The sequence below is a fragment of the Sporothrix schenckii genome (genome assembly GCF_000961545.1).
Source record: "Sporothrix schenckii 1099-18 chromosome Unknown Cont49, whole genome shotgun sequence".
Classification (NCBI taxonomy): Eukaryota; Fungi; Ascomycota; class Sordariomycetes; order Ophiostomatales; family Ophiostomataceae; genus Sporothrix; species Sporothrix schenckii.
In genome coordinates this window covers 983,569-1,008,934 of record NW_015971150.1, presented here as the reverse complement: position 1 = coordinate 1,008,934, position 25,366 = coordinate 983,569, and the positions used below count along the sequence as shown (strand labels likewise).

The following is a 25,366-nucleotide window of genomic DNA, read 5'->3' as shown; positions in this document are numbered from 1 at the left end:
TATTATTATCCGCCTTCCTCAGCCAGTCCTGGCTATTGGCGACTAGCTAGACAGAACCCTCATGGGGAAAAAACTGTCACAGATCTAAGTGGGTGGTGTTTCTATGGTACAGGTGCGTGTAGTGGCCCGAGTGGTCACTTTAACAAGTAGACAAATAAAATAAAACAAATAAAACAAAACAAATAAAACAAAGGAACAATGTGCAGATGTGGGTGTGCTGTGTTACACCGGCGACGGCGTCCGTTCTAGCTCCTTAGCTAGGCTGTACTCCGGGAGCCTCCCGCTCCGAATAAGCCAGCGGAGAAGTGGACGGGCCGTGAGGCCCGTCTGTAGGCGGCGGTCCAGGTCCGTTAGTGTTTGTGGCCAGTCTGGCGGTTTTTGGGGTGTTGCTGTGCAAGATAAGAGGACGTGGGCCGGGGTCTCGTCCGCAGTGCCGCATATACATGTCGGGGAGCCCACGGCGTCTCTCCAGTGGAGGTACGCCCGGAGGCCGATATGGCCCGTGCGGATCTGCGTAAGGAGGCTACTCTCGGCCTTGGTTAAGTGGAGGTGACGGCGCCGTACGGCCTTTGCCGTCCAGCATGGTGTTCGTGCCGCGAGGGATCCCGTAGAGTGGCCGTTGCCGGCGTCTTGTTGCCAGAGGGCCTTCCAACGGCCGGTAACGACAGTCCAGTCCGTCTCTTCGGGCCTGGGCGGTAGGGGTGGGGCGGGGATAGGCGGGTAATAATTAGTGAACGGCCGGGGGCGGTGGACCGCGCTCCGGATAGCTTGGGCTTTCGCTTGGTAGTCTGGCCGGGATAAGAAGACGGCGCGGCGGTAAGCTAGGTAGAGGTTTAGTGGTGGTATACCTGCCTCGGAGTGGAGGAGGTGGATAGGTGTAGACCGGTAGGCCCCCAGGACGGTGCGGAGGTAGCCGTGAAAGATAGTGTCCAGGGAGCTCGTTGGCCGGCGGTTGTCCTTTTCCGGGAGGAAGACACTCGCGCCGTAAGCTGCTGTGCTCCGGAGTACTGCCGTATAGATCGTGCGGGCCCACGGGAGCGTGCAGCCCCACGTCTTCCCGGTGAGTCTCGTAAGGGCATAGCTCTGTGTGGTGAGGCGGCGTTTTATTTGCCGGAGGTGTGCCGAGAAAAGGAGCTTCCTGTCGAGCCAGATACCGAGGAAGCGGGCCGACTGTCGGGGCTTAAGGACGGTATCCCGGTCGAGCGTAAGCGTCGTCGTCGGGGCCGCGTGTGTGCGGGAAAAGTGGAGGAGCTCGCTCTTCGCCGGCTCGAACACGACGCCTCTCGGTTGTGCCCACTCCGTGACGGTAGACCATGCCTCCCGAAGGAGGTAGCAGCAAAAGCTTGTCGTGCGGCCGCTCGCGAGGAGGTTGGTGTCATCTGCGAACCCGAGGGTAATAACTTTATGGTGGCGGCGGAGGGCTTGGTAGAGTGGTGTCGTAAAGAGGATAAAGAGGATGGGTGATAACGGGGACCCCTGGGGGACGCCGGCGGTAACGGGCCGTGCCGGGGCAACCTTACCGTCGAAGGCGAGCTCCGTCGTCCGGCTTGTCAAGTAATTCGTTATCCACTTAATTATCCAGTACGGGAGGTGGAGGGTGTGTAGTGTGTGAATGAGCCACCCGTGGTGGACGTTGTCAAAGGCCCCTTGGATGTCAAGTTGGAGGAGAGACGCCGTGTCGCCGGCGCTCCATACGCTCCGTACGGCGTCGGTGAGGAGGCGGGCCGCGAGCTCTGTCGACCGGTAGCGCCGGTTACCCATTTGACCCTCCGGGAGGAGCTTGTTTTCTTCTGCTGTCTCGGCCAGCCGGCGGGCCACGATAGCTTCGATGACTTTACCGACGGTGTTAAGCAGCGCGATTGGGCGCCACCCTTTTGCTTCTTGTCTCTCTTGAGCGGTTTTGCCGGGTTTTGGGATAATTATTGTGCGGGACGCCTTAAAGTGTGACGGCCAGTGGCCGAGGTGGAGGCTGGCGGTGGCGATGTTCCGGAGCCATGGGAAGAGAGAGTCGCCGCAAGCACGGAGGAGTGCGTTCGGTATTTGGTCCGGTCCCGGCGCTTTCCTCGGGGAGGTACGGTAGACTACTGCTGTGACGTCGTTTATAGAGATATTTTGGCTAATAAAGATACGGCCGTGTGGTGTCGCGGGCGGCCGTGGAGGTAGTGCGGCGTCAGGAGTCGGGAAGAAGCGGTGGGAGAGGATCTCCGTTTTGTCGTCGACGTGGGTGGCGTACGTGCCGTCAGGGCGCCGAAGCGGGGGGAGGAGTGGCGGAGCGGAGGGGTTATGGCTCCGGGAGCGAGCCCACTTTTCGAGTCTCCATAGGTCTACGTCTCTTGCCGAGGCCTTGTATAATACGGCCCGCCAGTGACGGGTACCGGCACGGCGGAGGGCGCGCCGTTGCTCTCGGCGTGCGTCTCGTACGGCGTCGTATGCGGCCGTAGACTGGTCTCCGGCTTGTACTCTTCTCTCCGCGGCGCGGAGAGCGTTTGTAGCGGCGGCGGTAGCCTCGTCCCAACCAGGAAAGCGTTGTCCCCGGGGGGGTGACTTGGCCGGGACGCATGCGTGCATAATACCGGCGAGTTTGCCGATTAAGTCGTCGGTCTGGTGCTCGAGGGTGGCGACGTCGGTAGGCGGCGGTGGCGTCGGGAGGAGGATATCTCTCCCTAGGGCCGCGGCTTTATCTTGATTGAATCGGGACCAACAGAAGCCGTCTGCCGGTACTGGTGGTGTCGTCGCTGGTATAAAGCAGGCCTGTGGCGTGTGGTCGGAGCCCGGCCAGTCGAGCACGGTATGCGTGGCCCGGAGCCGTGGCGAGGCCCACGTGTGGTCTATCGTTGATGGGCGCTGGTGGGACCGTTGACCCTGCGGCTGCCAGGTTGGTGTGCCCGGCGGCGTGAGTAGAGATAGATCCCACGTATTTGTGAGATTGAGGAGGACGTCCGCGTGGGTAGAGGTCCGTCCGGCGGTGTCCCAAAGTGGGTGGTGGAGATTCACATCTCCTATAAGGACGACGTCGGCCTCTGTGTCGGGTTGTGGTTGAGCGGCGAGGCGGGGCAGTGGCGAGTCCCACGGCCCCGGACCAGGTGGTAATGGCTCGCTGTAGACGCCGAAGATGTGGAGAGGGCGCGGCCCTTGCGTGTAGAGAGTGATGTGGATAAGGTCTTTTTCGGCTGTGTATTCCCAGCAGGACAGCGGTAAGCGCTTCGCCACGTAGCCGGCAAGGCGTCCCTCCCCGGCCCAGAGTTTGTGGTATTTGCCGGAGGCCGGTCCTGGTGCGTCGCCGTTCTTCGTCTTGACTATTTCTTGTAGGAAGACGACGTCGGCGTCAAGGGTGTCTGCGTGGTGTAGTGCTGTCTGTGCGTGGTGGTTCGTTTTATGTATATTCCATGAAATGATCACTACCATTAGAAGGATATGGGGGGCAGTTGTGGTGTGTGTGTCGCGGTCATTTTATCGGGGCGGGCGGGCGGCGGGCGACGGCCCGGGCCGCCAGCTTCCCGGTACTCGGCAAGAGTGTTTAAGTAGAAGGGGCAGGTGCGGGAGTAGGCTGGGTGGGGCCCACGACAGTTCGGGCAGTGTCTCTCGTCTGAGGACTTGTCACAAGAGAGGCTCTCGTGGGCGCTTCCGCAGTGGGCGCACCGGGGTGGCTTTCGACAGGTGCGTGCTTTATGGCCCCAGGTCTGGCAGCGGTTACAGATATGTGGTCTGGTGTCTGGTCTGTACGGGACGGCGCGGTAGAGGCAGTAGTCGAGGATGACACCGTCCCGGAGAAGCAAGGTGGCGTCAGCGTCGGTGGCCACGGTGAGGCATAAGCTACCGGGACGGGCCGGCGGGCTGTCCTTGCGGACCATAGGGCGTGTCTGGAGTATTGGGCAAGGCGCCTTGAGTCTGGTGCGGAGATCTTGGAGGAGTGTGTCGGCTGGTACGCCGTGGAGGACGACCTTCGGGCCAGTGATCGTGACGTCGGCTCCGAGGTCGTCAGCCCAGGACATGTCCTTGACATACCACCGGTCCGTTCCTCTCGGGAAGACGACCGCGCTGTCGCCGCTCGGGAGTTGGCGTACGGCGTGGGCTGGAGTGCGGTCGCCGGCGGCGGACTTGACGGCGTTAACAATAGTCTCGCATGACGGTGGTGACGTCATACGGCTGGTGTGGAGGATAACCTCCTCGTATCGTGGCTTCGTTGCTGTGGTGTGGGTGTTGCTGTGGCTATTGTTTGTTTGTTGTGACATGGGGGTGGTTTGTGAGGTGACGCGGTAGGCGTATGTGGGTGGCGGGTTGGTTGTCGTGGCCGGTACGGCCGTCGTGACCGGAGGCGGTGTCGTGGTAGCGGCGTGGTGTGCCTGCGAGGTGACGGTGTAGAAGAGCTTTTGTAGGATCGTGTCGACGGCCGAGCCTGTAAGGGGGTCGGCTTCGTACACAATAGCAAGTGCGGTGGCGAGAGCATCCGCGTGGCCGTTAGCGATGCCACAGATCTTGGCGACGTCCTCCGGGACGTTCGTGGTGTGCGGTGTTATGGCCGGTCGGGTGGCGTGCATGCTGGTTGCCTCGGTCGGGGTCGGTGGGGCAGCGGCAGCGGTGTCGCGGCCGTGCAGGGTCGAGGCCACGGTGCGCATTTCGGCAGCCGTGCGGCTGCGTTTGACCGGGGACCGTTGTAGTCTTTCGGGCGCGACGACGACGTCGCTGGTGCGGCTGCGTAGTGGGCTGCTGGCCGGTGTTGAGCTGTCGGTAGTGGGAGGCCGCGTGCGCTTGTTGGTCGACGGGGGCAGCGGGGCGGCTATGCCGCGGAGCCGTGCCGAGGCGGCGCGTGTCGCGCTGGCCACGGCGGTGGGCATGCCGGCGGCAGTGCGGATGGCACGGGGAGCGGGATGTATTTATTATTATTAGGGATATTTTTTCGTATGGTACAGGATTACTCCGCAGATTTATATCTATTTACGGTCGTAACACTTTTTGCCTTTCGTACACTTCCACAACAGTATATTTGTACCAGGTAAATATGCAAATTAAAGACAAGGTGTTGTATGTAATACGAAAATTTTAAGAGTAATCACGTAAATCGTACTTCCCAGTAGCCATTGTAAACCCATAATGTTTAATGATGCAAAATTACGAGCTGCTGTGTTAGCAATGCTCTACCCGATTGCTATGAATGTTGAACACTCCTTCTAACCATGAACGCCATAAAAGTGCAACAAAAGTACCCCATAATATATACAAAATGAAACCGATCCATGCTCCTTAGTAGTCCTCAAACTCAAAAAAGGAGTTCCGCCGCAGGATGGCGTCAATGAGGCGCCGGCCTGGAAAATCGGCCATGACGACGCCGACGGGCGTGTACGGCCCAGAATGCGGACCGCCCGATTCCCAGCCCTCGGCCACGTCATCGCCGCGCTCCAGCCACCGGCCGGCGCGGTCGTTGATACCCACGACAGAGTGGTTCAAGGGGCCGGCCGCCGCGTCAATGGGCGACAAGCCGACGCTGGCGCTGAGGTGGGAGAGGAAGAGCGGCATGCCCGCCTTGGTGGCATCGTCTGACGCCGTCGCATTCTTCGCAGCCGACTGCAGGTTGTCGCGCACGGCGTCCCACTTGTCGTCCAGGGCCGCCAGATCGGGGGTCTGCCAGTAGTCTTCAATTTCCAGAAGACGGGACGACAGCTCCCAGGGGACGCCGAACCAGGGGATGGCACCCGGGGGCGCGGCCAAGTAGCTAACGGGGAAGTAGGGGAACTCTTGCAGCACCAGGATCTTGCCGCGCAGCTCGCCGACTGAGGGGATGTGGGCGGGCGGCGGCGTCTGGAACTGCGGGTCGTCGGTGGCGTTGAAGCGGTAGAGATGCTTGGCGAGGCCGGGGGCCGTGCGCGGGTCGTGCAGGCGGTAGTTGTCAAAGGCGGCGAGAAAGGGCGGCGAGACGGCGGCGTCGACGGCGAACTGGCCGGCGTCCTTGGCCGGGCCGGGCGGGTCGGACACGGAGCCGTTGAGGGGCAGGGCCTCCTCCTTGAGGCGCATAATGACAATCTCGGACGGATGGGCCGCGAGAAAGGCAAAGACGGTCTGTGCGACGTCGGCAAACTCGTAGCCCGTGTAGACGGAGGCGTGGTAGATGCCGAGGGGGTCGGCGGTGTTGGGGGACGACGGCGGTGTTGGCTGTACCTGCACACGCGCCCGCACGTCGAGGTACCGCACGCCGGCCGCCAGCTGCTCACCCAGCGCCGCATTCTGGCAGCGGTAGCCGAGGAGATCGACACGGTGGGTCATGGTGTCGTGGGTGCCCGGGATGGCGAGGCGGGCCAACGACCAGTCGTCCGGCGCGGCGGCCATCCAGTCGGCATACAACGACGCGTTGCGGCCCGTCAAGGCCGCGGCAATGTCAAAGGAGAAGGGAGAGGCGTGGCTGTCCTCGGGACTCGTGCTGATGGGGGCCAACGGGTCGTAGGGAGTGGCGCCAGCAGGCCATGTTGCCGTCGTGGCCGTCTCGACGGCCTGCAGTTCGGCCGCCGTATGGGCTTGGATGAAAGGCACGTTGGCGGTCGACGGCGACTCGAGCACCGGGAAGGGGTCAAACACGTCAAACCATATCGTCAGTATAAATGCGAGCAGCAACACCAAGGGCACCGACAGAAAGGCGCAGCGGGTGTTGCTGCCGTTGGTCGCGATGCACGGCACCAACGGCCGTTTGCCCGGTCGGGGCGCCGGGTGGCGGCGGGGGAAAAGGGTCATGGCAGCGGAGGGAAGCGGCTCAAGACAGGAGTATAGTTGATGGCCAAGGGGCAAATTAAAGCAATGACCGCAATACGCGTTAACGCTCAGTTGAGTGCAAGACAGCTCGCAACGCTACCATTTTCGAGATGGATGCTGGCTGCTGCATGCGGAGGAACGGACACAACACAGTGCAGGAAGGCGGCGGAGGGCAAAAGAGAAGACGAATAAATGATACAGATGGAAGAGACGACTCCCCCTCTTCTTCTGCCGTTGAGACGTGCTGGATGATGACTTCGAGGGTTCGTCGTCGTCGATGCTGCCGTGTTTGAGGTCGAAATCACGTGCTCAAGCCGAATTCAACGACTCCATGGCGAACGTGCCTGACGAACGGTTGCCATTGGCTCACGACAGAAAAAGCACGTGACTAATCACATGCACACCCGAGTCGCTCAACTTGGGATTGGTTTTTATTTATTTTATTTATTTATTTCATACATTGTACTTGGATGATCGCCTTCAGCCCATGCGGCCCACTCCACTGGCTTCGATCGACACTGCCAGCCCGGTTTTTACACATTCCCACCATTCTTTTTGTTTAATGGGCAGTGGCGCGGGGGGGAACAATTTGGGGCGGTTTCGGTCTCCCTTTTCCTTCCCTTGATCGCGTGGGCCGACGATTTGGCGGACGATGCGATCGATCGTCCATGGAGGCTAGGGAGATGCTCAGGGTTGGTGCTTGTTTTCAGTGCTGGCTGTCGTGCCGTGGCAGAGTGGGCAACGGGCAGAATGAGGTATGCTGGCTCGGCTGGGCATGGCAAATGCGATTCGGCCTGTCGACCTGACTGAGCTTTCGTCAAGGAGGAAGACGGAACGGAGACTTCAGTGAGCCGGGATGCCTCCTGGTTTTGTGTTGCCACTTTGCAGCGATGTAACAATTTTTTCTTCTTTTTTTCTTCCTGGATTTGCTTAGTGTGACGCACTTGGCTGTTCCCGTTTTTCTTTTCCACTTTCCAAGGTCAAGCCAAGCCCAGTCGAGCCAGTTCTCCTTTGCTCCTTTCCTTTCCTGTGTCCTGTTTTTAACTTGGAATCCTCCTCTTACAAGCTTGGCCAAGAGAAAAAGCCAAGAAACTGTTAGTCAACAAAAACGATAAGGTCGCGCAATTTTCGATCAACCAACTTGTCTGGATGCCGGGCGGAAAGTTTGCAAAAGACCGGCCTCGAACCAAGACTCGGTGCAGGCTGACGGATCAATGACAGCGTCAAAGAGGCGACGAAAGGGAGTATCGACGGCTGGAAAGACAAAATGGGTCCCGGAGGGGTGTAAGTTTTGCGTCAGTTTAGCTCGTGGCCCTCTATGTACAAAGTAAACACATGTGATATGCGATGAATGGAGGACAGTCGGCTTTTGTTGGGGAGTCAAGGGGAGGGGGGCAATTACGGTTGGTGGCGGACATGCTTGTACAGAAACCACCGCAGACGAAAAAGACCGTCCCGACAATGATGTCTGTCAAGCGGCACTCCCTACTCCGGCCATCGAGACCCCCTTGCGTCCACCGAGTCAGCAACTTTTTTTGATGTGCCAAGGGCCATTGTGAGCTGCGAAACTATGAAAAGGAGACGGCCAACAGTATTCACGACAGGACTACGTCGTAGATAAAAATGGAGACGTCAATGAGACATGGGAGGTGACCTGAGATGACGTGCCGAAGACGGTACTTTTTGCCGTCTATTTTTGCCAAGTAGCTATGCCGGTGCCGTCGATCGAAGGCGTATCTGACTTGTGTTTTGTGTTTTCTTATTTTTAAATTTGATTTTGATTTTTGACCTTTTCCACCGTTATGGTTGACACGGATGTCGACTGCAGTGTCTTTTATGTCAGGCTGCGGTTCTTACCTCTCAGTTGGAGTGATTGAGCTAACCACCACTATTTTATGAAAAGGATTGCCCGAGCGTCTAGCTTTGTCTCTTGTTTTTTCATCCGCTTCTGGTGTTTGCCCGCTTTACTCGTATTTCACCGTGTTGCTCATTTTTAGCGCTCTTTTGGTAAAAAGTGCTCCCATCTGACCTCGTCTTCGCTCAAAAGACTGTCAGAACATTCGGATGAACTGCAAGGGCTCCACGAAAGACACTCGTCATCGCGAGAAGGAATCGGGAAAGTGGTGGTTGTCTCGGATGTGGAGGTCGTTGGTCTAGGTTGTTGGTATCCGTCCAGCCTCGTTGTCCTATCTTGATCTTTTTCTTCTTCTTTTTATTTCTTGTTTTTATATTTTTTCTTTCTCGTCCCACTGGACCCTGAATTTTGCCGTCGAGTCCAAGCAGATTTGTCCGCCTGCAAGGCCACTGTACGGGCGTCGTCGGATCATTACATCGTGTGATGCCAAGGCTGCGGGCGGGCGTCGTGACGCTGCAGGTAGTGGTCCTCGAATACGAGGTTGGTGCAGCGAGGAGGGGGTTGGTGGTAGAATGCTTGCATGATACGAGCTGTGGGGGGATGGGTTGGGTGTTTGAATCAATCAACATACATGGAACTTCTTATGACAAATCTTTATGAGCCGTGATAAAAACTACCGCTGACGATCAATGGTTTACATCAAAAGTACGGAGAATACCTTTGCTAGTTGGGGGCTTTGATGAGATCAAAAGACTGTGGTAATTGACAAAACATGAAGTTCATGGCACTGGTATATGCAACGATGATGCCGAGCTTTCCCGACATGTGTCTGTAGCTCCTTACAACGTAAGCCATTGATTCGTCTGTGCTTGTGCATATGTGCAGTTCCAGGCTGGTCTTCGTCTCGATTTCGTTTCTAGTTTTGATGTATTGTAGTTCGTATATTGGCTTCAAACGTTATTTATGTCCTCGGCTCGAGGTTGCAGGAACCACTTCCGTACGGCTAACAAAAATGGAAGGAGTCCAGCGGCTTAAAACCAAGGAAAAAGGAAAGAATGAAAGAAAGGAACAACGACTCTCACTGTCGTCATGTCGTCTTCTCTGTCACCATATCATTGCGAATTCCTCTTATCTTGTCATTTTTGCACCAACCTCCTCATTGCCACCCCTCCGTCTCGCCACCCCGGCGCATGCAACCTGCAAGACGATAAACGAGAGTAGAAGAATGGCTCCACGGCCGCATGCAAAACATCGGTTTCTTATCCACATTCTATCCACCTATCTGACGTCCGGACATCCTGACATCCTGCATCGTCCTTTTGCCGGCGGTCTTGTTGTCCTTTTAAGCGACTGCCCCTCCTCGCCCCGCCGGTCGTGCTCCCGAATATCATCATGGGGTAGTTTGAGGACTGGGCGTCGACATAATATACGATACACGTTCTTTCCGTGCTCTAATTGCTGGTTGTGCCTCGCTGCGGATCGGCTCAATGGTCTCACCAGTCTCTCAATACGAGACCTCTAAAGAGGGAAAGATGCACTCTGTAAAGCTAAGAACGAAAGAAGAAAGGAGTACGACATATCATGTAAAGGAAACCACGGGTTGTGCGGCGTATGTGAGATCGTACAGCCCCCTGCTACGCTCTGCTTCCACTGTACGTGTCATTTCTTTCCTTTTTCTTTTGGCTGGCCCTGTCCTAAGCAACTCGAGGGGCGCAAGGGATGACAGTGACAGGGACGGAGCTCGTCGTGGTACTGATCCCGACTGGCCAATTTCGACAGACTGAAAGCGAAAGACGAAAAAAGAAGAGGCTGGGAATCGGATCTGCCTGGTTTTGATTCTGTTCTCCAGACAACAAGCTATGACAGGTTTCTCCGTCGCAGAATCAAAAGTCAATTGGACGACAAAACGACCCCCTGGTCAGCTCCAAGACATTGTATTATTACTCGGTACTTTTCTCCAGTGCTCGGAAGTGATTGCAGGAAAGTCATGTGCAAATTAGGTTTGTGGAAAAACATTCCCCAAAACGCCACTGTGACTGTGATGATGCATCACTTTATACGGAGTAATTACGGTGTACAAAATATTCATTCACACTTGAATGAATGTCTTTCTTTTGCGGATCTTTGGTGGGAAAGGAGGATTGCCGTCTTGCGCCACAAATACAACACAAAAGGCCGTGGCCCGCTCGCCACTGGGCAACAAGTGAGATGTCATTCGTTGTCCGTTCCCAGTTCTCCATTGTCCGTATTCTGTCACGGCCGTCATTTTGGACCAGGCCCAGGCCGCACAGATCACCCCGGCACCCTTCCTCATTCTAATCGTCAGCCTTGGTTCGCTGCCGTGTTCCCACATTCGCTGCTCCCTGCGTCAGGTTGCAACTCAAAAGCGAGAGATACGTACAGAGTACGGTGTACGTCCGAGTACAAACAGACGAGAACGGATCATAGGGTACGAAATGCTCTGTACGTTGGACATCCATATGGTCGTAGTAATCGACGGCCGCTACGCTCAAATGAGGGTTTACCTGGTTCCTTGATCGCCGCCAAGCATGGTGTGAGTGACGGACGCCGGTTTAGAACAAAGAAACAAAGGGTCGACTTACCAATGCAACGACAAACGATTCAAAGAAAACAACGACTGGCAATGGACGTCGATTTTCCGGTTAATGAGTACGGCGTGCGGGCTGCAATATTCTTGGAGCGAGGCAATGGGCACTCAAAGTCGAAGGACCCGACTTGCAAGGGTGCTTCTGGGTGACCAGTCGGTGGCACAATGGACACGCTCGAGCGGGACAAGGCTTTATTGGCCTTATCTAAATCCTGCATGTCGACGACATCGACTTGCCATGGCGTCGCGTCGAGGCGTGCTGTCGCCGAGATAACCTTGCTTGCATGTATGTCGTAATACTTCCGTACTCTGCACATACACCTGTTTATTCATGTGAATGCTCGCCCGGGCCCAGCGATACGATTTCTGAATCCTGATTTGGGACTTCATCCCCTCGAAAGCAGAACAAAAGCCCTGTTTTGCCTTGTCGACAGTCTATATTGCATATTGTATTGCATAATGCATTGCATATTGTATGGTGTAGCCGTACTGTATTTAGGATGCTGGACATGGCGTCGATTGATTAGGTGACTACGAATTCCCAATCTGGGATTTTGTACAGTTGTACTTTTTCTCTGTTTTATTATCCTCTTGCTCTGGTTTCTCTTCGTCCTCGCCTCCGCATCGTACTTCCATCGTACTTCCATCGGCCTGGCGTGGAGATTACAAGTGGGAATCAAGGGACGGTCTTTCAAAAAGCGGACAACATGACTGCAAACGGCCCCCAAAACGGCGGACGCAAACGCCGAAACGGCCATTTGCAGACGATGTGGTCTTTCTCGGCGTGTCGTACGACATTGGAGTGGTCCGTACAAATTGCCGAAGATATTGATCCTTTCTGGAATATCTAAAGAAAAGATGATAATCAGAGAAGACGACCCAACTGGGATGTTGCCTGTATCGTTGCCAATCCACAAATTTAAAATATACAGCTACTCTTCGTCGGTGGGAATAAACATCTTGCATAATTTCAAACCCCTTTCCCCACGCGCCTCTTTTATCGCATGGTCAATGTCCTCCTCCATCGCCTCTCCCACTCCCTGACGATATAAAAACCAGCTGAATTGCGTGCCATCCTGTCCCATGGCAGCATGCCACGATGACAGCATGCAACTATTGTCCGGCCTAGACCAGGCCGGCTGGCCCAAACCTTTTGGGCCAGCCACACCGAGTCAGGGCGTGAGGAGACAGTGACGACCCCTGCCCATTGGTCGAGCTGAATTCATATGCACTATTGAATAATGAATATGCGCTGGCAGCAGCGACGTGCATGCAACTAAGCTAAGCCAGGAGTTCAAGGACGGTGGGCAGGAATGTCGAGACGACGGCGCCTGCAAACCAGTCCTTTTCGATCTGGGGTTAAACTCTTGCAGACTATCTTCAGTGGAGGCGGTTCACTCTCCCTTGCCGCAGAAAAAAAAGATCGGCCAGTGCCCACAGCACTAACTTCAGGATGCACGATCGAGACGTGTGACGACATGTAACAAAGTAATCGTGTTTTTTGTAATGGAGACCAAAACGGAGGCCTAGAAAGTCAGGGGCATGCATTGAGGCGTCGTAGCGTTTCTTCTCGCCAGACAATTGGGCCCCCAAACGTGTCTGCAGCGGCCACTGCAGCGCTGCGTTGCCAAATTTATCTGCAGCCTGATCTGGAACGGCATCCAGCAACTGCCCAGCAGATTGCAGAATCGCGAGAACGCTGGCGTGCCGAATCTCTTTTGCCGCCGAATCTTGTGAGAACAGTCCGAAGCGCTTCGCCCTACGAGGACAACCGCCGAAACGGATGTATCCTGCTCCGTTCTTCAAACCTACTTCTGGTTAGCGCTCTGCCCTCACGATCGAGGCCACCGAGAGTCACCACTGCAGGATCCCTGCCATTTCGGCGAGGACACCTTCCGAGCGTGGCGCGCATTCGTTTTCCTTTCTCGATTTCCCTTCACTCACCTGTAAGGCCGTGCTGGGTGGGACAGGGGAGAACAGTTGACTCCTGTTTTCTGGGCCCATTTTCCTCACTTTTTTTTTGTAGCCTTTCTTGGTTAGGGCTCTTCCCTTGTCCGTTCGGGGCTTTGTATTAGCTGACTTGGCCCCGGTCTGAGTTGGCTGAGCCACTGAATAACTCGTCGTCCCGTTTCCCGTTTGCGCTTCTGCGAGAAAAAGGAGAACTGTGAGCTGAGCAAGCTTGAGCCTGACTGCGCGCGTTTGGAGGAGGTCGGAAAGTGTGTGTGGGCTGGTGTGGGTTCGTGTCTGCGCGCTGGTTTGGCTTGGTGCACCTTGGGTGTGGGTGGAGGCCCATTCGTGCCTTCCGTTGTGAACGGGAGAAAAGGTTGTTTCCGTTTTGGCTCTGCTTCTGGGCGGCCCCTGCTCCGCTTCCCAAAGTTCATGGCAGGTGCTGCCCTACAAATTGTTTCTCTTAGGGAGTGTTTCCTTCCCAAGTGTGTTCTTTGTCATTCCGTTTTCCAATTTCAGATCATCGCCAGTGACTGTGTGAGCGAGAGAGACAAATAGAAACATACGTGCCTCGGCGGCTGGTTGCCACAGGGCACTCTCAGTGCGCCTTTGTGCGTCGGTCTTTTGTTCCTGTCCGCTGCTCCTGTGCTCCTGTGCTCTTTCCTTTGTTTCGTGATTCTTTCCTGCGCACATGCCTGCGCTCGCTCATGGACTAACAAAGGAAGGAACTGGGCACGAGAACGTCTGTAAAATCGGTCAGAAAAAGGAAAGAGAGACTGGCTGGCATGACCAGCTTACCGACACTGGATCACGCCTTCGTTGCCAGTCCGCAAGACGCGCTGGAAGCCTCCCGGTTTACATTCCTGATGTGTTGCCTCATGTCTGCTCCTGCTTATGCTCGGCGGTTGCTCCTTTCGCTTCCATCGCTTTTTCCTGTGCACTTGAGGTTGCTATTCTCTCTCACGAATTGCCTCACAATTTTTTTTGGTACAGTTCTATACAGTTCTGTACGGATTGTTTATCGTCGCTTCCGTTCGAGCCACCAATCCCTCTGTATTACGAGGTCTTGACGTGTGCTCTCTCCACTTACTTCTTTTGTACCCCGTATTCGTTACTTCCACTTCTTACTCACTCACTGGTTTCCGTTCTGTCACCACCACCCTCTTTCCTCTTTCCCTCTGTCCCTCTTTCCCTCTTTCCTTCCACCCCTGTCCCACCCCTGCCCACTTTTCCCTACGAAGTAGACCGTCGTTCTTTTTCCATATTCCTTGGAAACCCTCCTTCTGGTGGATTTCCTCGCTCTGCGTCCTTTTTTTTGCCCGCCCCGTCCTTTCATAAACACTCCCAGCTGTCCCCCTATCTCTCCCCAGTCTCCTCTCCCCTTCGTTCCCACCTCCATTCATCCTCGAGCCTCTTTTTTTATGTCCATCTTCTTGCTTCTGGACGTCAGAATAACACAATCTCGATTTCTCGATTCCTCGATTCCTCGATTTCTCGATATTCAATTTTCATTTGTTTTTTTGTTTTTTTCCACTCCTCGTTTCTGGACTCTCTTTGTTTCACCTGAGCATCTTCGTCTCCTATCTCATCCTCCTCGGCTCGACCTCAGTTTGTGTTTACCGGCCTCTCCGCGCGCAGCACAACCCAACGAACGACTCATCTCGCTTTCGCCTTCGTTTTCCTTTCTTTTGCTTCGTCCTGCATTCTTCAGTCTGCATCTCTGGCCGCGCGCCCACCGAGATAAAGAAAGCATTCACTTGCCTTTGTTTATCGCTTCCGAGGACGGCTAGCCCCCAACACCAGCATTCCAAGCGACTCTGGACCGCCCAATTCTGAATCTCCTAAAGGCTCGAGGGTTCCCTCGGAAGCCACAACGTCAAACGGAACTTGCAACCCCAATATTATTCTCTCGTGTGCTGCCTTTTCTCCTCCTTGCTCCTCTTTGATCGCCTCGCCTCCCCTCATCTCCCGTCTTGACGACTACGAGCGTGACGACCGACTTCACGAACGACACTTGTGTGTGGCTATTTCCTGCTTTTCGACGACAAGCATTGGACGGAATAGGAAAAGAAATCACAGGACCTGTTTGAAGACACGGCAACGATTGTCTCCCACTCACGACCTATTTCGGCTCTGCTATGGCAGTAGCGAACTGCATTTCTCAGATCTAGCGGTTTCTCTCATACGATTCGTGATCGTTAAAACAGGCATCGTCACTCGTTTTAAGAAAGCTTTACTTGGAGCATCTTGCGTTGACATCCCGTTTTTTGCACCTCCCTCGTCAACGACACAATGGCTCCCTCATACCAGTCTCGCCTTTATGGGCTGCTATTTACCTCGACACTGCTCGCAAGAAGCTATGCCACTCCTTCGGTCCCAATTGCATACTGCGCCAAAGTCAACACAGGCACAACACCTACAAGTATGTCTTTTTCCCAAGGACGACAGGTTTTGGAGCAGCGTTGGGTTATCCCAAGCCTCTCCCAACACACGCGACATTTCTTACTAACTTGCCTCTTTCTTGTTAGACACCAGTATATACCAGTCCGATGGCCTCTGCTACAACTTCTGTGTCTCTCAGTACGCCTTTGCCGTTGTTCAGGGCAATGACTGTTGGTGTTCCGACTACACCCCAACCAAGAGCTCGCAGGTCTCTGTCTCCGAATGCGACCAGACTTGCTCCGGCTGGCCTTCCGATGTCTGCGGCGGCGACAACCTCTTCGGCTATATGGCCCTGAACAAGGCGCCCTCTGGCACTGCTGGAGCCAGCAGCGGCAGCTCTGCTGCTCCCACTTCTTCGTCGGTAAGTTACAATCATTGAACAGACTGAAATACACGTTTTGCGTTTGCGATGAGAAGAATCGACTCCGCTCGGCCTCTTCTTGACAACGACGAATACTGTGCACCCATGCTATGCTGTCACCTGTTGCTCCACCAATGTCTGCTTTCTTGAGTCCTATTCGTCTCTGTGCCCATGCCTTGACTCCCATATCCATTCTTGCTTGACTGCCATTGCCGCTGCTATAAGTATATCGTCTCCTTTTCAACACTGCAACACTTCAGCGTTTTCTCAGCGTTCAACTTTTCAACACTCCAGCACCAAGTACACTCTATATTATACATTTGCAAAGCGGTGTCGCTTTATACGAAGCTTCTGGACCAGTTTTGGGACAGACTGGACTGTGTTTTACAATACTGGAATGGAACACGTCGACTGAACTATTATTCATGACAACCAGACACCAGCCACATCAAAGACCTCGACCGCATCATCATCAACAAGAGGATCAACTTCAACAACATCAAATACTGTACGAAATTACCTCCCTTTTGTTTACTCTTTGCCGGATGCGTTTTTCTTTCCTCTCCATTGCTGTAGCGAGGAACACAGCAAAAATGCCGACTGCAAGATTGATCGAAAGAGACGCAGATATGACTGGCACGGCAAATGGCACTTGCATGTGTGACTGTGACTTTTATGCATGACAGCAGCTATTGAGACCAAATGAAGGGATTTGGTGCATATACATATCGCGTGCAATATGCGTCTGGTGGAAGGAGACGATTACTGACATGTTTCTTGTAGAAAACAAGCGCTGGTACCCCCACCGTGCAGACTGTTACAACGGGCGGTGTTGTCCAGACCGTCACCGTGACGCCGTCGTCCGGCTCCGGTGACAACGCATCTGTCTCTTCTAGCAGCAAGGGCCTCAGCGCCGGTGCTGCCGCCGGCATCGCCGTAGGTGTTGTTGCTATTGCTGTACTTGCCGGCGTGGTGGCATTCCTTGTCTGGCGCCGCAAACGTCAGCAGAAGGAGCCCGAAGACGCTCTTTTCGTTGGCAACAAGACCAAGACGCCGTCACCTCGCGGCACCTCTCCCAACACCTCAAACAGCCCCAAGGTTAGCGAGGTGTCGTCCGCACCTGCCTTCGCCCGGAAGGTGGGTGAGGGCCAGTGGGAGAGTGACCAGTCTGGCCGCCGCCGGAGCACTCTGATGCCCATCGACCCGCGTATCGACCCAGCTTACAGCGGCATCTATGCTCGCACCGACAACAAGAGCCGTGACAGCGTCAATTCTCTGCGGGACGACCACGATTACTCTCGCAGAGTCCACCAACCTGGCCGGGTGCTGAGAGCGACCAACCCGGATCCTGACGTGGAGCCATGATTCAAACACTGCCCACTCTTGTTTCGTTTTTGTTTCCATGGGATTAGCGGCGGCCCCCTTCAACCCAACATATTTGTCGACAACTGGATTCCTATGTTGTTCTATTTACTAGACTTTTTTTCTTCTTACGACGTACACGAATTTTTATCCGCAGCTAAGCAGACGCTCTTGCTCTGCTTTGCCACACCACATCTACATCTACGGCTGTTACACTTGCCCGCGATCATTTTTGGCCTATTTTGTCCATACTTTTTCTTTTTTATTATTTTCCTGCTTTGCATTTTCCCCAAGATACCAGGAAATAGGCGTTTTGTTTTGGGACTGGGAACATATTTTGGTTCCACAGGGGAAGCAAAATCATCCCACACATTCATTACGACGGAGTGGAAAGCGTGCAACCGACGAAAGGCAACTCTTTTTGTCATGTGTGCAATGGGAGGATGCACACCTACGTACCTTGTAATCTGACAAAAGCTGATATAATTCTACGACCGCGTTAGAGTCCAAATATATCACCAATAGCAAGAGCATTTCCCAACTTTCGATAAGACGCCGAGATAATCTAGACCTCCACTGTCGAGTGTTATCATGCGGGACACTCTGAGCGCAGAGTCGACAGTGGCTGAACACGAGCTCTCATCCTTTTGCAATCAACCTGCGAGAGGATGAATGTGACATTGCGTTCTTTTGGGCCTTTCGGACAGTTGCTTTTCACCGACCCGGCCTCCGTGCCAAGACTTTCCGTCGCGTTATCCAACCGCATACAGAAAACTCTCGAAACAGACACTCATGGTTTGAAGCAATGCTTTGAGAAGCGTCGTGTTGGGGCTCCCCACGGAGAGAAGATTGTCGGGGGCGGCGCCGTGGAATGTAGCTTGGGTAGCGCCCGCTCTGTTGTTTTTATTTTGCATTTTTCCCACGTTGATGCCAAATAGCTCCATGGCTGGCATGCTACTTTTACCAGCTGTCTCCTAGTTAAAATTGCAATATAACATCGGTGGCGAAATCTACCGAAGGCCATCTGTGTCTGCACAATTTATACGCGCAGTTTACGAGCAGTGGCACAGTACGATAATTATGCGACATGTAACCTGACGCTACCAAGCTGTGGTGGATCGCTGTTTAGGTTTTTTTTTTTTTNTTTTTTTTTTTTTTTTTTGTTTTGTGTTGTTGATGTTTCAGGAGAACACGGAATGGTTGGCGAGTCCACAACACAGCACGGAGGCATCAGACCTCTATCAGTACAAGGTTTCCCTATCTCGCCCTGGACTTTTAGCGACTAAGTTGATATGATGTGAAGGACTGAGTCTGGTCTTGCTCAGCTCGTCCTCTATGGCTGTCACTGAATCCTTATGTGGTGTCATACACAACGCAGGGCGCTACTTCGTCAACAAGGCCTGATATTTTCAAACCGCTGGAAGTGAAGCAACATGCCCATATGTTGGACTATGTGTCTGGCACGAGGGCTTGTCTCACGAAAGATCACGTTGCGGGAAGCAACGAAATACGACGTTATTTCCCGTCGATCACCATTTTGGTTACGGTGCGGTTGAAACTTGCCAGCGTTCTTTTATTATTGTTTATCATACGGCGTGCGCGCATGTCTGTCTTTTGCTTATTTCTCGACTTTTATTTTAAGCTTTCAGTCACTTGCCCTTCCTCGTCTCTACACAAGCATATCTCAATGTTTAACTGGCACAGGAATCCAGACCATAAGACACACAACAGACGAACCGGCTTTCCCTTATCACAGGTCGTCCAGACGCAGTAAGCGACGAGAAAAACCTACCGCGACGGTACCACAAATGGAGGGGGAGCATCATCGATTTACCGTCTCCTTGTTTGCGGAGTCACGTCGTACAGATCGTTGGGAACGGTACGCAGCAAGCCACGATGCGTGTCTTGCAGCACAACATCACACACGGTAGAAAGAACGCGTAAGAAGAGACAACACAAGCGACTGAGACGGTGGCAGCGCCGGGGTGCGTCTGGCTTCGTTGTCTGGGGAGATCCGGTGTAACAAGAAGTGTGATTTATGTTCTTCCATGTCTGGCTTTGTGTGCGTCTGTAACGGAGTGTGTTCAGTCTGTGACCTGCCGCCTCCTCCGGATCTCTTCCTGATGCTATTTGGTTCCTAACCCGAAACTGTGGTGCGGTCACCGATAGTTGTCCCGTACTTATTCACGTCCGTCTTGACAGAAGCGATTGCCGAAACGGAGCGATATACGATCTTGACGTTGATAATTGCAAAACTGCCATATCTCCATAATATTCGTTTCCCTTTATTCAGACTTTTCGTCTGGTCTTTCTCACCGGTCAATCGTAAGCCGAGCATACACGCGAGCCGACGACATAGCCTGCTTTGTCTGGTCTGCACAGACACATCCTATTTCTACATCGCAGTTATGTGCCATCTTGGTTTCTGTTTGTTGCTCTGCGCTGCCTAGTTCAAAAACGAAATGTTATATTGTCACCGCGACTACCCTCACAGCTACCCTGTACGGAGTACGACATACTCCGCATGCAATAACACTCCGTACAGAGTACTTACTCCGTACGCGTGTATGGAGTACCACGGGTGCCAATGCGCCATTGACAGTAAAAGAGCGCGCCGTGTGGCCACAACTTCATAATGCCACGCTTTTGTTTTGTTAGCTTTGTTCCTATGGTCCATCTTCCCGACTGTCTGTTCTCTGTGCGCCGCTGTAAGTGGAGATGTGCATTGAGCGGCGGCATATTCGTATAAGAACAAAACGTGATTTTGTTTGTGTGCGGGCCGCTTGAATCATGACCGTGTTGCCGATGTCAGGCGCCAAGAAGAGACCGTACCGGTGAAGTGAATGTTGGCCCCCCTTGTTTATTAAGCGCTGGCAAGTGTTCCTTAAGCCCCGAAAACCCAAAACCCAAAGTCCTCCCTCTATGAGGCGTTGCCATGTTTCGTCAGCGATTGTCAAGCGATACGAATTGTACATGGGAGTATTACCGGACTATGTCGTCACCAGCGCGTATCCAAATTTCCCAGAGTGTAAGGCGTACTTTCCACGATGGCCTCTTCCCTCGACCCTTTCAAAGTTATAAAATATATGCAGTTTATTCTGATGTTCTCCTCCCTTCGGGTCTCTACACTGTCCGGCGTGCGACGCATCGTATCGGAGGAATATTGTTCATCGTCCATATAAACGCGTCTCGGACTGCTCGGCTCCCACGATGCCCACTTTTCAAAATTGAGTGGTCAACTGCTACGCTTCTACGTTCCACGTCACCCCGTACGGAGTAGAAACAGTCGAAGGCCTCTAGAAAATAATCGACATTCCCCGTCTCAGAGAAGCTAGCATCTCACAAAAGCTTTAGATGGGGGCGTGGGTTGCTGGCCTGGAAGTACTTATATTGACTCGTTTCTTCCTCGCCCTCAGCCACCGCCCGAGGGCACACATTTTTGAAACGATATTCTTCGAGAGAAGCGATTTGTTAGAACCAACTGTTCATACGTCGTCCTCTTCTCCTCATACAAAAGGACAAGGTTTGAGATGCGCAGCCAGGAGCTTGTCCGAAGCCAAGGCTCAGCCTCACGCTACCGGTTCTTGGCAGTTTTCGACGCGCATCCTCAACGATTGACGTGGCATGGGCCTTGCGCTCGCATTTGCCGATTTGCACATTTTGCTATGCCGTACGGAGTATTACAAAACCTACCTGTGCTTGATAATGTGACATTCTCCCAATGTCCGTCTGAAAGTGTGTCCCGTGCGGCCTCTTGAGGCATTCGTGAAAACCAACCTCTTTGGGGAAAGAGCGGAAGGATGCGTTGACAACGTTGACCTCTCGTCACTCCTTCCGTGGGAGTGGACTGTCGGTGAGAAAGGATTCATGAATGGAGCTTCGCTCCTTCCACTGCCACATTGCAATATTTGCATGCTCCTTCTCCAAGTTCGGATTGCGTCGTTTTACAAAGTGCCTCTTTCCCGTTTGGTTCAATGCCCATCTCCGCTGTGCGCTCTTTCCATTCGGTAAAATGGGCGACGAAAGGAGTGCAATTTAAAGTGGTGGTAAGACGCATCTTACGGCCCTTCCTACAGACAAGGAAGGTATGGCTTGCGCCTTCCTGGCATCGGAATGTAAGGTGACTTCGTAGGGCTCGTGAGGAAAGCGCAGTCCGTACGTCGAATGCGAGTCGCGGAGGCAAGTGCGAAGAGGGCATTGAAGCTCATCCATTCTCCGTTGCCGCTTCCTGTTTGGGTCATCTTCGCAAATTGTCAGCCGTTTCAGGCTTAATCGCGGCTTCCTTTTCTGCTGGGCATCAACCATTGCCCTTGCTCAAAACTCCTTTTCTCGTGAGAAGGTCCCTCCCTTCTTTTGCCTTCTTTTGCCTTCTTTTGCCTTCTTTTGCCTTCTTTTGCCTTCTTTTGCCTTCTTTTGCCTTCTTTTGCCTCCTTTCACAACCATCGACCTCCATCACGAGCTTTGTTTCGCACCGTCGCTTTCGCCTTGTCCATTCTCTCGCCGTCCCCGTCGCTTGTTCCCGCCGTCTTTGGCTAGGTCTGGTTGGATCCAGACATCCAGACCCAGCCACACTGTACCCGGCACCAGTTCTGCCTCTCACACTCTCACACCTCTGTCGTTTTTATTATTAGCATCAGCGAGGTGCTAAGCAGCTAAGGCGTTCTTTGTGCCTCTGCCGCACAAGCTTTTCTGCCACACTTCGCGCCCGCTAGCTCCTCTCTCGACCAAGACTAGTTCTCCAACAATCTCTGCCCTGTTTCAGATGAGCCATCAGCTGGCGGCCGCCGCTTGTCTGTGCCTCCCGGGCTATCACACACCATTATTCTTCAGTCCCTTTCCTTGCCCTGGTCCAAACCAGTTGCCAAGATCGACCAAAAAAGGGGTCCCTGGATCGCTTTGGGCTGCTTTTGCCCACCTTCTATTGCCTCTAGCGCCTGTCAACGCTCCACGGCCAGTACGACACATTACTTCAGAGAAGAGTCGATGCGCTTTTCCCGTCTCGCATTTTGTGTATGCGTAGTCTGTTTCTGATATTCGTGTTTCTCTTTCGCACTCGTCTTCTCTCACTTCCTCGTCTTACTTGACGCCGATTTGTTCTTTTATGTTCTCCTATTTACACGAAACGACCCATCGACTTTGCTGTACGGTCGCTGTGTCTTGACTTTGTTCATTCAACGGTCACATTCCAACTTGCGGACCAACCCCCAACCTACGTCGAAACGAGTTTGTGACTTTCCACTTCCTCCCTCATTCTTTCTTTGCAAGTCAACGGACACGCGCAACGTCGACGAATCCCTCCTACGTCTCAGCCTACGATATCGCTTCGACATCGACGACCTCACGTGCGCGGCACCGCTTGTCCCTGCCTGGCTGGACCATTCGACGAGACTGTGCACGACTGGACCTTGACCGAGCCCGCGACCACTTCCGAAGAACACTCCTGCTGCTTGACACCTCCTCGCTCATCGCCCGCCGTCTCCGGCCTCCTGTTCGCCTGACGGCGACGTCTCCGACACGATGAATTTAACGTGTAACACGACGTTGGACGATCTTCGGAGTACGACTCATGGCTTCTTGACCTTTGTCATCCTTTGTCCGTTTTCAACCACGCGCCGTCTTGCTAACCCCGTCTCACAGTCCTGCCCACATCCGAGTTGAAGGTCGCCGGCCCGCTGACCTTCCACGATCTCGCCCTCATTATCGCTGGTGCCTCGACCCTGATTGCTGTCTGCATGAGCCTGTATCTTATTTGGATGCACGCCCTGCACTACACCAAGCCCAATGAACAGAGACAGTGCGTACCCTGCCGGATATTCCATTTCTGTGATCTTCTCCGGTTAACATTGCATGCCCAGCATCATTCGTATTCTCTTCATGGTTCCTGTTTACGCCGCCGCCTCGTTCCTGTCTCTCCGCTTTTACTGGCACGCCATCTACTTCCAAGTCATAAGCGACTGCTACGAAGCCTTTGCTATATCGTCCTTCTTTGCGCTGCTCTGCTCTTATGTTCGACCGGATCTCCACGACCAGAAAAACTACTTCCGCGACCTGCGGGCCATTAAGGGTTGGGTTGCTCCCATCAGCTGGTTCCGAAAGTGCTGTGGCGGCCAGCGCGGGCCCTGGCGCACGCCGGCCAGCGGCCTGACCTGGTTTAACATCATCTGGATCGGCATCTACCAGTACTGCTTTATTCGCGTCACCATGACTGTCACCGCGGTCGTCACGCAATACTTCGGCCGCTACTGTGAGAGCTCCAACAGCCCCGTGTTCAGCCATGTCTGGGTAGGTTTTTTTTCGTCCAACGCTGGTGCGACTCACGTATACTTTATGTCTCTTACGGATTCCCTAACAATTTAGATTCTCGTGATCGAGTCCCTCGCCGTCACTATTGCCATGTACTTTGTCATTCAGTTCTACGTCCAGATGCGTGCGCCTCTGGCTGAGCACCAGCCTTTTAAGAAGGTGTTGGCCATCAAACTCGTCATTTTCCTGTCTTTCTGGCAGTCGACTGCCATTTCGCTGGGCACCTCGACCCTCAAGATCGTGCACGCCAACGCCGTCATTGCCTACCCCGATATTGTCGTCGGTATCCCGTCGTTGTTGTTGTGCTTTGAGATGGCCTGCTTTGCTATCTTCCACATATGGGCCTTCCCGTACCGTCCCTACAAGGACGGTGCGCGCCCCACGTTCTACCCCGTGGCTGACCCCGATGGCTCCGACACATCTCCCAAGCCCAACGAGCATTTCCCGCGCAGCGGTGGCTTTATGGGCCTGCGCGCCATTTTTGACGCGCTTAACATCTGGGACGTCATCAAGGCCTTTGGTCGTGGTATCCGCTGGCTCTTTGTCGGCGTGCGCCACCGCCGAGAAGATGTCAGCTACAAGACGCCGCTCAAGTCGTCTGAGATGGATCTAGATGACCTGTCGCCGCAAAAGTTCAACAACCAAGGTGTGATGATGGGCGACGGCGTCGACACGGGGTACCACTCAAGTTTTGGCGGTATGAAGAGTACCGAACATTTGCCAATTGCGACACAATTTCGCCGAAGCCGTTTTGACATGCTGACAGACGAAGGAGAGAGTGGACCGGGTTTATCCTCACAAGGAGGTGACATTGGTATGGCCGTTACTCAGGGTAGTGGCAGCAACGTCGGCGGCGGCGGCGGCGGCGGTGGGAGTGCCAACGGTCGGCGGCAGGCCAGCGACGAGGCTGCCGGTCTGATCGCCTACGCACAGCCAATGTCGTCTACAGCCGTGGGCCACGACCACGACGATGGCAGTCCCGAGCGTTATCGTGACCAAGACAACCTGCGCCATGGCAACGCGGCTGTTCCAAGCCGAGGCGGCGTCTACAATGACGACGTGTATGGGGCCGATGAGTCGAGCACTGCGCATGGTGGTGGCTACGACAGCCGTGGCCGCGCGCCTGCACCACGGCCTCTTGTGCAGCCATACCAGCAACCGCAACAACAACACCCGGCATTACGAGGTGGTGCCGAATACCCCGAAGAGACACAGTGGGGTGAAGCAAGATAAAAAACGAACATCACGACACATCTCGTCTTTTTTATATGGATAGATTGTGGTGCGGATAGTAATGACTGATGATCTTTGGTTCTGTCTTTTGTTAATTTTTTTTTATCTGTCGCATATTTTAGACAGAAGGTGTCCCGGAGATAGCTGTGTCTCACCTTACCACCAATTCACCCTTCCCCGATAGTACTGACTCATTTTGATACCGATGGCGGCGTTATTACTTACTTGGGCCAGGCGTTCTCATCTTCTTTACTTGTCAGCATTTTGCGGCACGAGCATGGAGAAGCGTCCTCTTTCATGTTAGATTCATCTATTTCTTACGGTGTTTGTGCACAGAATGATGCTATTCTGGCTCTATATAAGAACATCACAGGTTTAATAAGGAGAGGGATTTATTGGAAAGCCCAACAGGGACAGCATGCAGGAATTTTGTCTCGTGGACAAGGAAAATAGGAACGAATCTACAGAGCAGCAATGTAACCTCGATTACTTCACAATTTTGCAACGGCCCAAACTG

The 25,366-nt window shown here is 53.8% G+C and overlaps 5 protein-coding genes across 5 annotated transcripts; 3 read left to right on the top strand and 2 right to left on the bottom strand.

Moving 5' to 3' along the window:
* Positions 1-222: 222 nt before the first annotated feature.
* SPSK_10966 (short-chain dehydrogenase/reductase family protein) lies at positions 223-4,835 on the bottom strand (the record flags this gene model as incomplete). The annotated part of the gene is made up of 2 exons (XM_016737187.1): positions 223-3,335; positions 3,563-4,835. The coding sequence occupies 2 exons, from the start codon at positions 4,833-4,835 to the stop codon at positions 223-225; spliced, it is 4,386 nt and encodes a 1,461-aa protein (XP_016582834.1).
* Positions 4,836-5,241: 406 nt separating this feature from the next.
* SPSK_10319 (uncharacterized protein) lies at positions 5,242-6,720 on the bottom strand (the record flags this gene model as incomplete). The annotated part of the gene is made up of 1 exon (XM_016736784.1): positions 5,242-6,720. The coding sequence occupies one exon, from the start codon at positions 6,718-6,720 to the stop codon at positions 5,242-5,244; it is 1,479 nt and encodes a 492-aa protein (XP_016582833.1).
* An 8,720-nt stretch (positions 6,721-15,440) lies between these two features.
* Positions 15,441-16,003, top strand: SPSK_00608 (uncharacterized protein; the record flags this gene model as incomplete). Its single annotated transcript, XM_016727572.1, has 3 exons — positions 15,441-15,570; positions 15,677-15,951; positions 15,974-16,003. 3 exons carry the CDS (start codon positions 15,441-15,443, stop codon positions 16,001-16,003), a joined length of 435 nt encoding a protein of 144 aa, XP_016582832.1.
* Positions 16,004-16,544: 541 nt separating this feature from the next.
* SPSK_00586 (uncharacterized protein) lies at positions 16,545-17,316 on the top strand (the record flags this gene model as incomplete). Its single annotated transcript, XM_016727552.1, has 2 exons — positions 16,545-16,609; positions 16,743-17,316. The coding sequence occupies 2 exons, from the start codon at positions 16,545-16,547 to the stop codon at positions 17,314-17,316; spliced, it is 639 nt and encodes a 212-aa protein (XP_016582831.1).
* A 5,514-nt stretch (positions 17,317-22,830) lies between these two features.
* On the top strand, positions 22,831-24,849 carry SPSK_00464 (uncharacterized protein; the record flags this gene model as incomplete). The annotated part of the gene is made up of 4 exons (XM_016727433.1): positions 22,831-22,870; positions 22,951-23,107; positions 23,169-23,595; positions 23,671-24,849. 4 exons carry the CDS (start codon positions 22,831-22,833, stop codon positions 24,847-24,849), a joined length of 1,803 nt encoding a protein of 600 aa, XP_016582830.1.
* Between the last annotated feature and the right edge of the window lie 517 nt (positions 24,850-25,366).